This window comes from Silene latifolia, chromosome 11 (genome assembly GCF_048544455.1).
Source record: "Silene latifolia isolate original U9 population chromosome 11, ASM4854445v1, whole genome shotgun sequence".
Taxonomy (NCBI): domain Eukaryota; kingdom Viridiplantae; phylum Streptophyta; class Magnoliopsida; order Caryophyllales; family Caryophyllaceae; genus Silene; species Silene latifolia.
In genome coordinates, this window is record NC_133536.1 from 173,394,198 (window position 1) to 173,409,696 (window position 15,499).

General features: G+C 37.6%; 1 protein-coding gene across 1 annotated transcript; it reads left to right on the forward strand.

Annotated features, from left to right (window-relative positions):
• Positions 1 to 14,086: 14,086 nt before the first annotated feature.
• Positions 14,087 to 14,794, forward strand: LOC141614372 (uncharacterized). Its single transcript, XM_074433122.1, has one exon. It carries the CDS (start codon positions 14,087 to 14,089, stop codon positions 14,792 to 14,794), a length of 708 nt encoding a protein of 235 aa, XP_074289223.1.
• Positions 14,795 to 15,499: the final 705 nt, after the last annotated feature.

The window sequence follows — 15,499 nt, forward strand, 5'->3', positions numbered from 1 at the left end:
TACATATTATAATGCTACATATTTCAATTATTGAATGTCTTTTATTTATATAATTTTGAATTATGTAATTTTATCTTAGTATGGCCTTAGTTTAATCAATATTACCCGTAATGAAAGGGAATATTGATTCGGTTGTAATTTAATGTGATCTCGTATCATTTTTATTTTTATTAGTTTTTCCATTTTACAAATGTATAATAGGAATAGCTTTGTATTTTTTATTATTATTTGTAATTATGGAGCATCTTCAAAGACGGTGCCATTCGGAAAGGTGATCCGACGAAGACGGTGTCGTGGGAGGTGTGCAAATTGAAGATTCAAGGGACCAAAGGAGTTGGTTTCCGAATATGTAATAGATTATTTGATTTTCTATTTTAGGAAGGCCATACTAGGAATTTTATTGTAATAACCCGAGTATAATATTTATAGGTTATATTATAATTATTTAAAGAGTGTAATTATTATAGATTTTGTAGTCTAAACTAGTACCTATATATTTCTGTATAAGTAAAAACGGCTCCATTTTAACAAGTTTACTAGGTATATATGAGCCGAGACTAGTTTTTATCGTAAACCGTAATATTCTTCGCATGTGTGTTAAAATAATAATAATAAGAAAATAATAAGAAAAAAAAAGGAAATTTGAAAATTTTACACGTGAATGTGACTCACCCATGCACTTGGGTGGGTGTCACCTCCAAAATAATTCCACCGTCTTATGCATATGTATAAAAAAAAAAAATTTTTGAAGGAAATCACATTTTCATTTTACGCAAAAAGAGTGATAAAGTAAGGGAAATAAAGGGTGTTGGTTTTCATCAGATTATCTTATATACCTATTAAGGTATGATTTCGGGACCCTTTATCGATATAAGTAATTATTTACCTTGAAATAAGAAATTAGAAATAATCCGTTATGTTAGTTTTATTGTAAATTTTATCTTATGAATGTTATACTGCTCACATGTTATATTAGTTACCGTCTCATCTTATATTTATGTCTTATATCCTATAGTATTTGTCATGCTCGTACTGTTGTCATATTGCATAATTGGCCAATTGTAGCATTCGGGATACGGTTATTGGATTAGGATGACATTATTATATAACCTGTGTACACATGAGGGGCGTTGGCCCCAGGGGCGGTAGCTCCAGGAGCGTTGGTTCCACGTATAAATTGAGGGGCGTTGGCCCTACGAGCGTTGGCTCAATATATATAAACTGAGGGGCGTTGCCCCATGGGAAATAACTATTTAGCTTGTGTACATGGAGGTGGGTCTTTGTAACACCCCGTAATTTCGGACCGTTATTTTATTGCGAAAGTAATTTATTAATCAAGTTGAATTTAATATTAATGTATTTGAAGTAATAATAATTCAATGAAATGTAATTCTATTATATTTTGAAGTAAAATATTTAATTTGATAGTTTCGAAATGTTTAAAAATAGTTTAAACCGTGTAAAAACATTTTATTTCGAAATAAGGGTATATCGGGGAAAAATGGCAATTCTTTTGAAAATTGGGCAAACGATTTTGGAAATGGGTCATATGAGTACTCAATCTTCTTGTAATCTCGTGTTTAAGAACTTTGGCATTGTCGGAATTTGCATTTGACGAACGGTTCTAATTATCGGCGAAACGAGCCAAAACCGACTAATAAAATTTCGCGGGAAAAATCCCGCTCCTCTTCTCCTTCTCACGCCACACCTCCCCTTTCTCCTTCCCTTTGTATTTTTCTTTTCCAACTTCATTATACTTGAACATTCTCACATGTTCTAAACAAAAAACACCATTATCATACTTTTCTAAGCTAATTTTCATCATAAATCACTCATTTCTACTCCAAATTTCATAAGGATTACATATTTGGAATCCTCTCTTCATTTCCAACATCCTAGTATGTTTTAATTTCAATTTCCCTAAATTTATTTTGTCCACCATTTTTAGGGTTTTGATTATTAGTGCTTATAATTGTGTTTTTATTGTTCATTTAGGTGAAGATTTAGAAGACGAGTTTGGAGACTCGTATATAGTTGAAGATAGTGGCTAGTTGCACATTAGGGTTTGGTGTTCAAGGTGCTAGTTGCTCATTTTGTTGCTAAAGGTAACATATTTCGAGTTACTCGACGAATTAATGTCACATTCTTTGCTTTTTGTATGATTTTGTGAATGTTATTTGAGTGGTTTTTTTCACATGAAAATATGTGTTAAATTCATGTCTTTTGTATGTTTAAGTTCACATATTAGTATGGAAATGAAATGGGAATGATTAATTGATGCTTAAAACGATGTTAAAATGAACAAAAACGGAGAAACGGAGAAAAGGGGGTGGCGGCCCAGCAGGCCCGGCAGGCCCAGGCAGGCCCACGGCAGGCCATGGGTTGGCCCGGGTCGGCCCGTTGCTTGTTTCGCGGTTTTTCATGCTTTGTTCGTCGTTTCGGGCGTATTAATGATATATTTAGTATAAGTAACATGTGGGTAGTCTTATGAGATGAATAATGTTAGTAGTAAATATAATGTTGATGGTGAAGTTATGCTTATTTTGGTAGTTGGCACATGTTAGGATAGGTTATAATATGAAATTGTAATGAATAGGCTTAAAATGAATTTTATAGCGATAATTGTAATGTTTGGATGATTATGCCGAAAACTGAGCCTTAGTCCCTTTGACAATCGATGTCGATCAATTGTGTGATTGGTCACCATGATTGAACCCGTACTGCCGCAGGGTCAGGGTTGCGGTAAAAATTCGGTTGGATGAAATTATTGTGTGAATTGGATAATCGGCCTTATTCTTGTTTTAGGCCATTTATTATGTTTTTATTTCACATATGTTGTTGGTTGATTTGAATGGTTTCTTATGTTGTAGAAACGGCCCTAGATTCCCTGAAACCTTTAATATTGTTAATATTGCTTGAAATGGAATTTGGTATTGAATACTTCTTGCAGGTTGTTGTGTTTGTCATAGATAGGCCTTTATAGTCTTTGACGAGTATATGTTCACTGCTTAATAGCCTTTGTGTTCCTGACTTGGTGGGATTATATCCAAGTTGGGGCATGACCTCGTTACTTATTTTGAGGGTAAGTGGTCAGCTTAAGTACTAGCCAACCCTTTGGTGGACTCCTTAGGGTACTCACTTTGTTTTAGAAAAATTGTGGGTCTTGGGTGTGGTGGTGTGTATTCGCATGTCTAGGTCTGCACAGATTTAGGACTAGGGTTGTGTTGTGTCTTGGCCATGTTTTGATAGAACCTCTGAGCCAAGATACCGGTTCGATTACCTTCCCTACCTCGTGGTATAGACTCGAGTTACAGAGTGACTATTGACGGTGCTAAGAACTTATGCCTGTCTTTGATATATTGTCCTTTCTTGTATGGTGATTTTATGAATTGTAATAGGTGAGATGCAAGCCGGTTACAATTGATAAAGTTTGATTATCGCTTGTTATATGTTTCACATGATAGTTTAATTTGGTCAGTTTAGTGTTCATATGTTAGAATACTTGATAATTAGATTATTTGTGATGTTGTTTACATGTTACATTACATGTTACATTAAATATGACATTTCGTGGCTGGGAGGACTCGAAGTTACTCCCCACTGAATTGTGGCTTTCGTGTTTGTATAAAATGCGATTGACAGGTTGGTGATGATTAGATGGGGTACACGGACGAGCTAGTGAGCAAAAGAACCTTGGACTTAGTTTGGTTATAGTTTGTAGTAAACCTTATGACATATGGTTGTGTTTATATTTTGAAGGGACATATGTCTCCCTCTCTTACTTTGGTTTGTATCACTTTATTCTCGCGACTTTAGCTATGTTATGTAAATTAGTTTGTTAGTATTTGCAGGTTTTGGCACTCTTCATTTGGAAATGTTTGTGAATGGTTTAGAAAAGTTTTAAAAATTACAGGTTTCATCTAGTTGAACCATTTACAAACATATCCTGTCAGTTTTTCTGTAGAATTTACGTGTTTATTTAACGCTAAAAATGAGGGTGTCACAGTTGGTATCAGAGCTTGTTGCTCCCGATGCACGTTTGTGCACCCCACTTAAAATCACTTGACCTTTAACTAATAAACTTGAGATATGGGTAGGATGGGTAGATTTAGGATTTTATGTGGTAGCCTGTTTGTGATTGCTAATTGTTAGGTACTAATTAAATTTTCTCTTTTGCAAGATGGCTCCACCAAGGAGAGTTGATGATGCCATTTTACAAGCTCTTACTCTTATCCTCCAAAACCAACAAAATCAGCAGAATCAACAAGCTCCTCCTCCTCCCCCGCCTCTTGAGGGTACTCCAGGCACCTATACTTGGGTGACTAACCAATTAACCCGAAACAACACTCCCACATATGGTGGAGAAATTGATCCAGATGCTCTTGCGGGGTGGTTTCGAGAGTTAGAGAAAAGCTTTTCGTTGTATGATGTCCAGAAGGAACATAAGGTGAAGCTGGCATCTCACTTCCTAGTACGAGAAGCAGATCGATGGTGGTCTATGACTGGGCCTACTGTTTCAGCTGAACCGGGTTTTGACTGGGAACGTTTCAAGGAGTTAGTGGAGGCCCGATTCTATCCGCAAGAAGTTAAACAGCAGAAGTTGAAAGAATTCATGGAATTAAAGCAAGGAAGCCTTCCTGTTCAGGCCTTTACTGATAAATACAACGAGTTGGCTCATTATGCAACTAGATTGGTGAAGGATGACAACGAAAAAGCTTTCTTTTATCTTGAAAAGCTCTCTCCTAAAATCAAAAGCATGGTCCGCCGAGACTCCACCAGCTTTGTTTCAATTTATAATGATGCTCTATGGGCTGGGAATGCACTGAAAGACATCGAAAATGAAGCTCGTGCAACCAGTTCCAGTCTTGGCAAGAGGCCTTTATATCCATCTTCTAGGCCTTATACTCCTTCACCCAGGTTCACCTCTTCTCCCTCTTACCCAAACAAGAGGAGATTTGATCCTACTATGCAAGTTAACCGGGGTGGTCAATCTTCAGCTTTTAACAACAATAAAAGTGCTAAAGACCGAGTGTGTTATAACTGCAAGAAACCAGCACATCCTGGTAAATGCTTCGTTGATCCTATCATATGCTTTTCTTGCAACAAACCGGGCCACAAGGCTAATGTTTGCCCGGAGAAGAAGGTGACGGCTCCTACTACTCCTGCTGCCCCAGAGAGGCCGAAAGGCCGGATTTTTGTCATGAGCCGAGCAGAAGCAGAGGCACACCCTGATATCATTACTGGTACATTTTCTATTTTTGATGTTCCTTGTTTGGTACTGTTTGATACGGGTGCCTCTTTATCTTTTATTTCAATGAAACTCTCCGATAAGTTATCACTTGAATCATCACATGAAGAAAGCACATCTATATCCTTACCCTCTGGTGATGTCTTTTCCTGTTCTAAAATCTATCCGGGAGTTCCTATTTCTATTGCGGGATCTATATTTCCAGCAAATCTTTGCCGATTTCCGCTTGAAGAATTTGATGTCATTTTGGGTATGGATTGGTTACATACTTATCATGCTCGATTTGAATGTCGGGACCAGAAAATAATTCTTACAAGCCCTTCCCGTCACCGTGTGTCTTATCAAGTGGTTAAAAGACAAACCGGTGCTAAATTAATTTCTGCTATGAAGTTTGTCAGTGCAATGAAAAAGGGTCATCAAGCCTTCTTGTGTATGGTGACTCCCTCAGATTCTTCCTCTCTGCCTTCTAAAGAGAACGTTCCTGTGGTATGTGAATTTCCCGATGTTTTTCCTGATGAGCTACCAGGAATTCCTCCTGAAAGGGAAGTTGAATTTACTATTGATCTTATTCCTGGTACCGGCCCTATTGCTAAAGCTCCTTATAGGCTGGCACCGTCTGAAATGAAAGAGTTGAAGGCTCAGCTGGATGATTTGATTGCCAAAGGTTTTATCCGACCTAGCTCTTCACCTTGGGGTGCTCCTGTTCTCTTTGTAAGAAAGAAGGATGGATCTATGCGGTTATGCATAGATTATCGTGAACTTAACCGGGTTACTATCAAGAATAAATATCCTCTTCCTAGAATTGATGATCTTTTCGACCAACTCCGAGGTGCTTCCACTTTTTCTAAAATTGACCTTCGTTCGGGCTATCATCGATTCCAAATCCGAGAAGTCGACATTCCTAAAACCGCTTTCGATCGAGATATGGTCATTTCGAGTTTACAGTGATGCCATTCGGATTGACCAATGCTCCAGCAGTATTCATGGATCAGATGAACCGTACTTTCAGAGAACACCTTGACAAATGCGTTGTGGTGTTCATTGATGACATCTTGATCTATTCTAAATCTGAAGAAGAACATGCCAAACACCTTCGTGCTATTTTGGAGATTTTGCGCCGTGAAAAATGGTATGCTAAATTCTCTAAATGTGAATTCTGGTTATCTAAAGTGACCTTCCTTGGGCATATTATTTCGGAAGAGGGCGTTATGGTAGATCCCGCCAAAATTGAAGCCGTTGTTAATTGGAAAAGTCCGACCAATGTTTCTGAAATCCGTAGTTTCCTTGGCTTGGCGGGTTATTATCGGCGGTTTGTGAAAGATTTTTCAAAGATTGCTAGGCCGATGACTCAGTTGCTGAAGAAAGAGTCTAAATTTGTGTGGTCTGAGGAGTGTGAAAATGCCTTCCAGGAATTGAAAAAGAGGTTGACTACCGCTCCGGTGTTGACCTTACCTGAAGAAGGAGTGGACTTTGATGTTTACTGCGATGCTTCTAAGCATGGTATATGTTGTGTCTTGATGCAAAAAGGGAAAGTCATTGCGTATGCCTCTCGACAGCTTAGAGTTCATGAAGTTAACTACCCGACACATGATCTTGAATTAGCTGCGGTGGTGCATGCTTTGAAGATTTGGAGACACTACCTCATTGGAGTCCATTGCAACATCTACACCGACCACAAAAGTCTGAAATACCTCTTTACCCAAAAAGATATGAACATGAGGCAAAGAAGATGGTTGGAATTGGTGAATGACTATGATGCCGACCTAATTTATCACGAAGGAAAAGCTAATGTGGTGGCTGATGCTCTTAGCAGAAAATTCTGTCATTCTTTGAATTCTTTTCTGGAACTACCTCCTGAACTTGCTTTAGAACTTCAAAAATTGGGAATAAGCCTTGTAAAAAGGGGCTCTAATCATCTTAATGCCATGTCAGCCGAACCTGACTTCTACCGTGAGATCCGTGCTTGCCTTCCCGACGATCCTACTTTCAAATCCATTCGAGCTAAAATTCAACTTGGGCAAGCTAAGGATTGTAAGATTGATGATGATGGGTATCTTCGTTATCATGGTAGAATCTATGTTCCGAGTGCAGCCGATTTGAGAAAAAGAATTCTTGATGAAGCACACCTCTCTCCTTACTCCGTTCATCCGGGAGGTACCAAAATGTACAAAGATTTGAGGTTACAATTCTGGTGGCCTAGGATGAAGATTGAAGTTATGGAGTATGTCAAGAAATGCCTCACCGCGTAAAGTAAAGATAGAGCATCAAAAGCCCGGAGGTTTGCTTCAACCCTTGGATGTTCCTCTTTGGAAATGGGAGTCTATTTCCATGGATTTTGTGATGGCTTTACCTAGGACTTCCACCGGGAAGAATGCTGTTTGGGTGGTTGTGGACCGATTGACTAAGTGTGCTCGGTTTATTCCCATCAAAGAGACCTGGAGTTTAGAAGTTCTAGCTCGTGTCTATGTGGATGAGGTAGTGCGCTATCATGGGGTTCCTAAAGATATAGTTTCAGATCGGGATCCTCGATTTTGTTCTCGTTTCTGGACTACATTACAGGAGGCCTTGGGTAGTAAACTATTGATGAGCACTGCTTTTCACGCCGCCACTGATGGTCAAACCGAGAGAACAATTCAAACTTTAGAGGATCTTCTTCGTGCCTGTGCCTTAGATTTCCAAACTTCCTGGGAGAAATGTTTACCTCTGGTTGAGTTCTCTTACAACAACAGCTATCAAGCCTCCATTAAAATGGCACCATATGAAGCTCTGTACGGTAGAAAATGCCGTACTCCAGTCTGTTGGGATCAAACCCAAAATGTTCCAATGCTAGGACCTGATTTGGTGACCGAGTCCATTGAACAAGTTAAAATCATTCGGGAGCGGATGAAGGCCGCTCAGGACCGTCAAAAATCATATGCTGATGTCCGTCGTCGACCACTTTCTTTTGAGGTTGATGATCAAGTATTCCTTAAAGTGTCACCTATGAAAGGGGTGAAACGGTTTGGCGTAAAAGGGAAGCTGAGCCCTAAATATATTGGACCTTTCCGGGTGATTGAAAAGATTGGTCCTACTGCTTACCGTTTAGAATTGCCCCCAAATCTGAGCAAGGTTCACAATGTCTTCCATGTTTCTCAGTTGAGGAAGTACATTAGTGACCCGAGCCATATCATCCAAGAAGAGATTCCTGAATTGCAGCCTAACTTGGCGGTTGAAGAAAGGCCAATTCGGATTCTTGAAAAAGCCAACAAGCAACTTAGGAGCAAAGTTGTACCTCTAGTCCGAGTTCTTTGGCGTTGTGGAAATGTCGAAGAAGAGACTTGGGAGACTGAAGCTTCTATGTTAGCTAAATATCCGGAATTATTCTCGTAAGGTATTCCTTTTTCTTACTCTTTTTCCGCGTTACTAAGCCGTATTTAATCATAATTAGTAAAGATATTATTCTTATTATAGAATTTTAAACTAAAATTTGGAAAATGCTTTTATGATTTTTAATGGTTTTAACATTAATAAGTGTTAAATCTCGTTATTGGAGACGTCCCAATAATGGGTTTTCTCATTTATTGGTGTAGAAATATTTTTATATCTTGATATGGAATGTGGATGTTCTTGTCTGATCAACAAGAGTATCACTGTTTCATTGAAAAGATACCTATATTTTCTTATAATTATATTATTAAAATGTTCTTTACTATAATTTCTCCTTCTAAGTTTCGAGGACGAAACTTTTTAAAAGGAGTGGTGATTGTAACACCCCGTAATTTCGGACCGTTATTTTATTGCGAAAGTAATTTATTAATCAAGTTGAATTTAATATTAATGTATTTGAAGTAATAATAATTCAATGAAATGTAATTCTATTATATTTTGAAGTAAAATATTTAATTTGATAGTTTCGAAATGTTTAAAAATAGTTTAAACCGTGTAAAAACCTTTTATTTCGAAATAAGGGTATATCGGGGAAAAATGGCAATTCTTTTGAAAATTGGGCAAACGATTTTGGAAATGGGTCATATGAGTACTCAATCTTCTTGTAATCTCGTGTTTAAGAACTTTGGCATTGTCGGAATTTGCATTTGACGAACGGTTCTAATTATCGGCGAAACGAGCCAAAACCGACTAATAAAATTTCGCAGGAAAAATCCCGCTCCTCTTCTCCTTCTCACGCCACACCTCCCCTTTCTCCTTCCCTTTGTATTTTTCTTTTCCAACTTCATTATACTTGAACATTCTCACATGTTCTAAACAAAAAACACCATTATCATACTTTTCTAAGCTAATTTTCATCATAAATCACTCATTTCTACTCCAAATTTCATAAGGATTACATATTTGGAATCCTCTCTTCATTTCCAACATCCTAGTATGTTTTAATTTCAATTTCCCTAAATTTATTTTGTCCACCATTTTTAGGGTTTTGATTATTAGTGCTTATAATTGTGTTTTTATTGTTTATTTAGGTGAAGATTTAGAAGACGAGTTTGGAGACTCGTATATAGTTGAAGATAGTGGCTAGTTGCACATTAGGGTTTGGTGTTCAAGGTGCTAGTTGCTCATTTTGTTGCTAAAGGTAACATATTTCGAGTTACTCGACGAATTAATGTCACATTCTTTGCTTTTTGTATGATTTTGTGAATGTTATTTGAGTGGTTTATTTCACATGAAAATATGTGTTAAATTCATATCTTTTGTATGTTTAAGTTCACATATTAGTATGGAAATGAAATGGGAATGATTAATTGATGCTTAAAACGATGTTAAAATGAACAAAAACGGAGAAACGGAGAAAAGGGGGTGGCGGCCCAGCAGGCCCGGCAGGCCCACGACAGGCCCTGGGTTGGCCCGGGTCGGCCCTTTGCTTGTTTCGCGGTTTTTCATGCGTTGTTCGTCGTTTCGGGCGTATTAATGATATATTTAGTATAAGTAACATGTGGGTAGTCTTATGAAATGAATAATGTTAGTAGTAAATATAATGTTGATGGTGAAGTTATGCTTATTTTGGTAGTTGGCACATGTTAGGATAGGTTTTAATATGAAATTGTAATGAATAGGCTTAAAATGAATTTTATAGCGATAATTGTAATGTTTGGATGATTATGCCGAAAACTGAGCCTTAGTCCCTTTGACTGAATCGATGTTAGTCAATTGTGTGATTGGTCAGCCGCGATTGAACCCGTACCTGTCGCAGGGCTGGGGTTGCGGGTAAAAATTCGGTTGGATGAAATTATAGTGTGAATTGGATAACTGGCCTTATTCTTGTTTTAGGCCATTTATTATGTTTTTATTTCACATATGTTGTTGGTTGATTTGAATGGTTTCTTATGTTGTAGAAACGGCCCTAGATTCCCTGAAACCTTTAATATTGTTAATATTGCTTGAAATGGAATTTGGTATTGAATACTTCTTGCAGGTTGTTGTGTTTGTCATAGATACGCCTTTATAGTCTTTGACGAGTATATGTTCACTGCTTAATAGCCTTTGTGTTCCTGACTTGGTGGGATTATATCCAAGTTAGGGCATGACCTCGTTACTTATTTTGAGGGTAAGTGGTCAGCTTAAGTACTAGCCAACCCTTTGGTGGACTCCTTAGGGTACTCACTTTGTTTTAGAAAAATTGTGGGTCTTGGGTGCGGTGGTGTGTATCCGCATGTCTAGGTCTCATGCAGATTTAGGACTAGGGTTGTGTTGTGTCTTGGCCATGTTTTGATAGAACCTCTGAGCCAAGATACCGGTTCGATTACCTTCCCTACCTCGTGGTATAGACTCGAGTTACAGAGTGACTATTGACGGTGCTAAGAACTTATGCCTGTCTTTGATATATTGTCCTTTCTTGTATGGTGATTTTATGAATTGTAATAGGTGAGATGCAAGCCGGTTACAATTGATAAAGTTTGGATTACTGCTTGTTATATGTTTCACATGATAGTTTAATTTGGTCAGTTTAGTGTTCATATGTTAGAATACTTGATAATTAGATTATTTGTGATGTTGTTTACATGTTACATTACATGTTACATTTAATATGACATTTCGTGGCTGGGAGGACTCGAAGTTACTCCCCACTGAATTGTGGCTTTCGTGTTTGTATAAAATGCGATTGACAGGTTGGTGATGATTAGATGGGGTACACGGACGAGCTAGTGAGCAAAATAACCTTGGACTTAGTTTGGTTATAGTTTGTAGTAAACCTTATGACATATGGTTGTGTTTATATTTTGAAGGGACATATGTCTCCCTCTCTTACTTTGGTTTGTATCACTTTATTCTCGCGACTTTATTTATGTTATGTAAATTAGTTTGTTAGTATTTGCAGGTTTTGGCACTCTTCATTTGGAAATGTTTGTGAATGGTTTAGAAAAGTTTTAAAAATTACAGGTTTCATCTAGTTGAACCATTTACAAACATATCCTGTCAGTTTTTCTGTAGAATTTACGTGTTTATTTAACGCTAAAAATGAGGGTGTCACAGTCTTAGACCCGGTGGGAGTTTTACTCTGTAATGTCCATTCTCTTACGTAATGGTATACCGACTATAGTCTCATATGAATATATATCCCGTTGGTGGTAGACATATAATGTTTTTGGGATATCGGGTTGGTCCCTGATAGATAATATTTGTTTTCTGGTAAGCATCGTATTGGGCAATATAAGTTGTTGATTTCCTATTGAATAAAGGATATGACATAAGGCCGGTGGAGGGAACTGGAGTCATACTCAGCCTGTGGCTGATCCCGTTATGTTTATAAATTTTTTTCAAGTTTCTGTGCTGGGAATAAGGAGGGGTGAGTTTTGACGATGTTGACAGTTTTTACTTTTCGGAGAAAGATATGTAATAAGACAAACTTGTGCCATATTGTAAATTAGCCTTGTATTTCCCTTTTGAGAAAATACGGCAGTAACGTCTCTGTAAAATAGTTTTTTTTATATATCACTTTGTAAGGTTCCGCTGTATAATATCTAATGGTACAGTTTGTACACCCCTTTTGTATTTATAATGGCTACTTTAAAAAGTGGGGCGTTACATATTGGTATCAGAGCTAAGGTTAAAACTAATTAAAAATTAACTGAGAGAAGGGTAGACGTTAAGGGTAATATTATTCATATTATTATTACCATATTTTCTGTATATTTGTGTATACGTTATACTAATATTAATTTTAATGTTATATTGTTTTAGAGAACATGGTTTTGCCATTGGACCTAGCCATGGGGCCACATGACCGAGTTGCACCACACGTGGATCGCGTCAGACGATCGCTCGGGGACCATAATTATTTATTTCCTCATAACCACTTGACTGAACCTTATAAAGCAAATTGTCTTATTCAAGCCCTTCCCAATGTATCTCCGTGGGAACATTTCAAGAAGAAATATGCCGACCTTTTGATACACGGACTCCCAAACTATAATAGATATCTACGTCGGGGTACCTATGATGTATGGGTTCCAACTTTTGAAGACTTGGCTAGGGAACTTATTATATTTGAGGAAAATGACATTATCGAGATACCTGATGATGTGATTTCTATAGACAGTTCTGATGAGGATGAGGAAGTGGAACCACAGGAAGAGGAAGAACCAGAGGAAGAAACCGCTTCCTCTGAAAATGATGGTTAGAACTGTAGTTTAAATGGACTTCAGGGGACTGTAATAAAGGGTATAACTTTTTTGTATGGGACTTGTATATTATATGTGTAGTTATAGATATGTATGTATATATAATAATGTGATATAGTACATGTAGAATAAGGTGTAATATAATAATGTGTAATATATACATATATAAGTAGTTTGTTTATAATAACTAGGAGTGTGATGACTTACTCTTTGTGTCTTATAGGATGTCTCAATTTCACAGTATCGATATTAACCAACCTGCCCCCAATGAGCACACAGATATGAGTAATTTCGCAGCAATTGTGGCTGATGCTATAAGAAACAATAATTCCCATAATGAGGAAGAAAGTGCTAAGTTTTTTAAGAAGATGGCGTGTTATAATCCTAAGACTTATGATGGAAAATTGGACCCAGTAGAATTTGAAAACTGGTTAAGAAGTTTTGATAAGCTTTTCGAGGCTGTACGGTGTCCGGAGACATGGAGGGTAGGATTTGCGGTGTATTATTTGGTTGGACAAGCCGATTTATGGTGGGAAACCGTAAAAGAAAGAAGCTATGAAGAAGGATTTAACTGGGCTAAGTTTAAGGAACATATGAGGTCGAAATTTTATCCTCCATCGCTTAGGAGACAGAAAGAGGATGAGTTTAATAAGTTGGTACAAGGGTCACTGTCTGTTACTGCGTACGCGTCAAAATTCATGGAATTATCTCGATTTGCTCCGCATATGGTGGCAACTGAGGAATTGAGAATGAACAGTTTTGAGAAAGGACTAAAGTGGGAACTTCGTGATAGACTATCCACCCACACCTGTTTAAATTATCAAGATATGTATGATAAGGCGACCAACGCAGAGAGAATAATGAATGAAAAGGAGAATGAACAAGTTGGGAGCAAAAGGAAGTTTGAAAAAGACAGAGTCACTGGAGGAAATCTTTATAAACAACCCCATTTAGGGTTTAGGAGAAACCCATTTAATCAGTTTCAGGGAAGAGATACGAAGCTTTTCTGTATAAGATGTGGTCGCGACAATCATATCGTTACTTAATGTAAATATCCTACTTTCCGATGTTATGAATGCGGAAGCCCAACCCATAAAAAGAGGGATTGTCCGCAGCTTAAAGCACCTAACTTCAGTAATGCCACTACTTCTAATGCACGTGTGCCTCAAAAACCGCAAGGGCAACAAGTGCAAAAACCGGGTCCAACTCGAGGAAAGTGTATGTAATGAATTCCCAGGAGGTGGAGTCTTCTGACGACGTGGTTACGGGTAACATTTTTCTCAACTCTACTCCTGTTAATGTCTTGTTTGATACTGGAGCATCATATTCATTTGTATCACATTCTTTAAGTAAAAGGCTGCATTTAAAACCCCAGAACCAAGAACTAAGACTCCCAATTGGACTACCCACAAGGGAAATAATATCCTGTACCACATTATTTAGAGACTGTGTTTTGACAATAGAGGGGAATCGCTTCCTAGCCGATCTTATCCAGTTTAACCTACAAGATTTTGATATTGTATTAGGAATGGATTGGTTTAGGAAGAATCATGTGATGGTAGACTGTCATGAGAAATCGGTGACAATTATGAGAACAGATGGAGAGAAAATACTTTTTGGAAGTAACCAGACCCGTAAGGGAAATAGGATTATATCCTTGTTAAAAGCTCTAAAGTTGTTACGCCAAGGGTGTAAGGGATACTTATGTGACATCGGTAACCCATCAGAGTCTGAGCTGGTTATAACTAATGTACCGGTTGTAAATGAGCTTTCGGATGTTTTTCCTGAGAACATTCCCGAAATGCCCCCACACCGTGAAATAGAGTTTCCGATTGAAGTAGTACCTGGAAGTACACCAATTTCTAAGGCTCCTTATAGAATGGCTCCTGCAGAACTAAAGGAATTAAAGGAACAACTAGATGAATTGTTGTAAAAGGGATACATAAAACCTAGTACCTCACCTTGGGGAGCACCGGTACTGTTTGTCAAAAAGAAAGATGGAAGTTTGAGATTATGTATAGATTACAGAGAACTTAATAAAGTCACTATAAATAATAAATATCCTATACCTCGTATATATGACCTTTTTGACCAGTTGCAAGGTTGTGCTGTTTTCTCAAAAATCGATTTGTGTTCGGTATATCATCAATTAAGGATAAAACCGGAGGATTTTCCGAAAACCGCTTTCAGAACTCGTTATGGACACTACGAGTTCACAGTTTTACCTTTTGGACTCACTAATGCTCCAGCAGTTTTTCTGGACCTAATGAATAGAGTATTCAGGTCTTACTTGGATAAGTTTGTCATCATTTTTATCGATGATATTCTAATTTACTCTAAGAATGAAGAACATCATGCTAACCATTTGCGAACAGTCTTGGAAACTTTAAGGAAAAACCAATTATATGCCAAGTTCTCGAAATGCGCATTTTGTTTAGGAGAAATAAGTTTCTTAGGTCATGTTGTATCAGCGGAAGGGATAAAGGTGGATCCTCAAAAGATTGATACAATCACAAATTGGCCTATTCTTAAGAATGTAGCGGAAGTCCGCAGCTTTTTAGGATTAGCGGGATACTATCGTCGGTTTGTAAAGGACTTCTCGAAAATTGTTCAACCCCTTACGAACCTAATCAGGAAA

Coding starts and splice junctions, on each gene's coding strand:
- LOC141614372 (XM_074433122.1), top strand. CDS start 14,087: ATGAATTCCCAGGAGGTGGAGTCTTCTGACGACGTGGTTACGGGTAAC.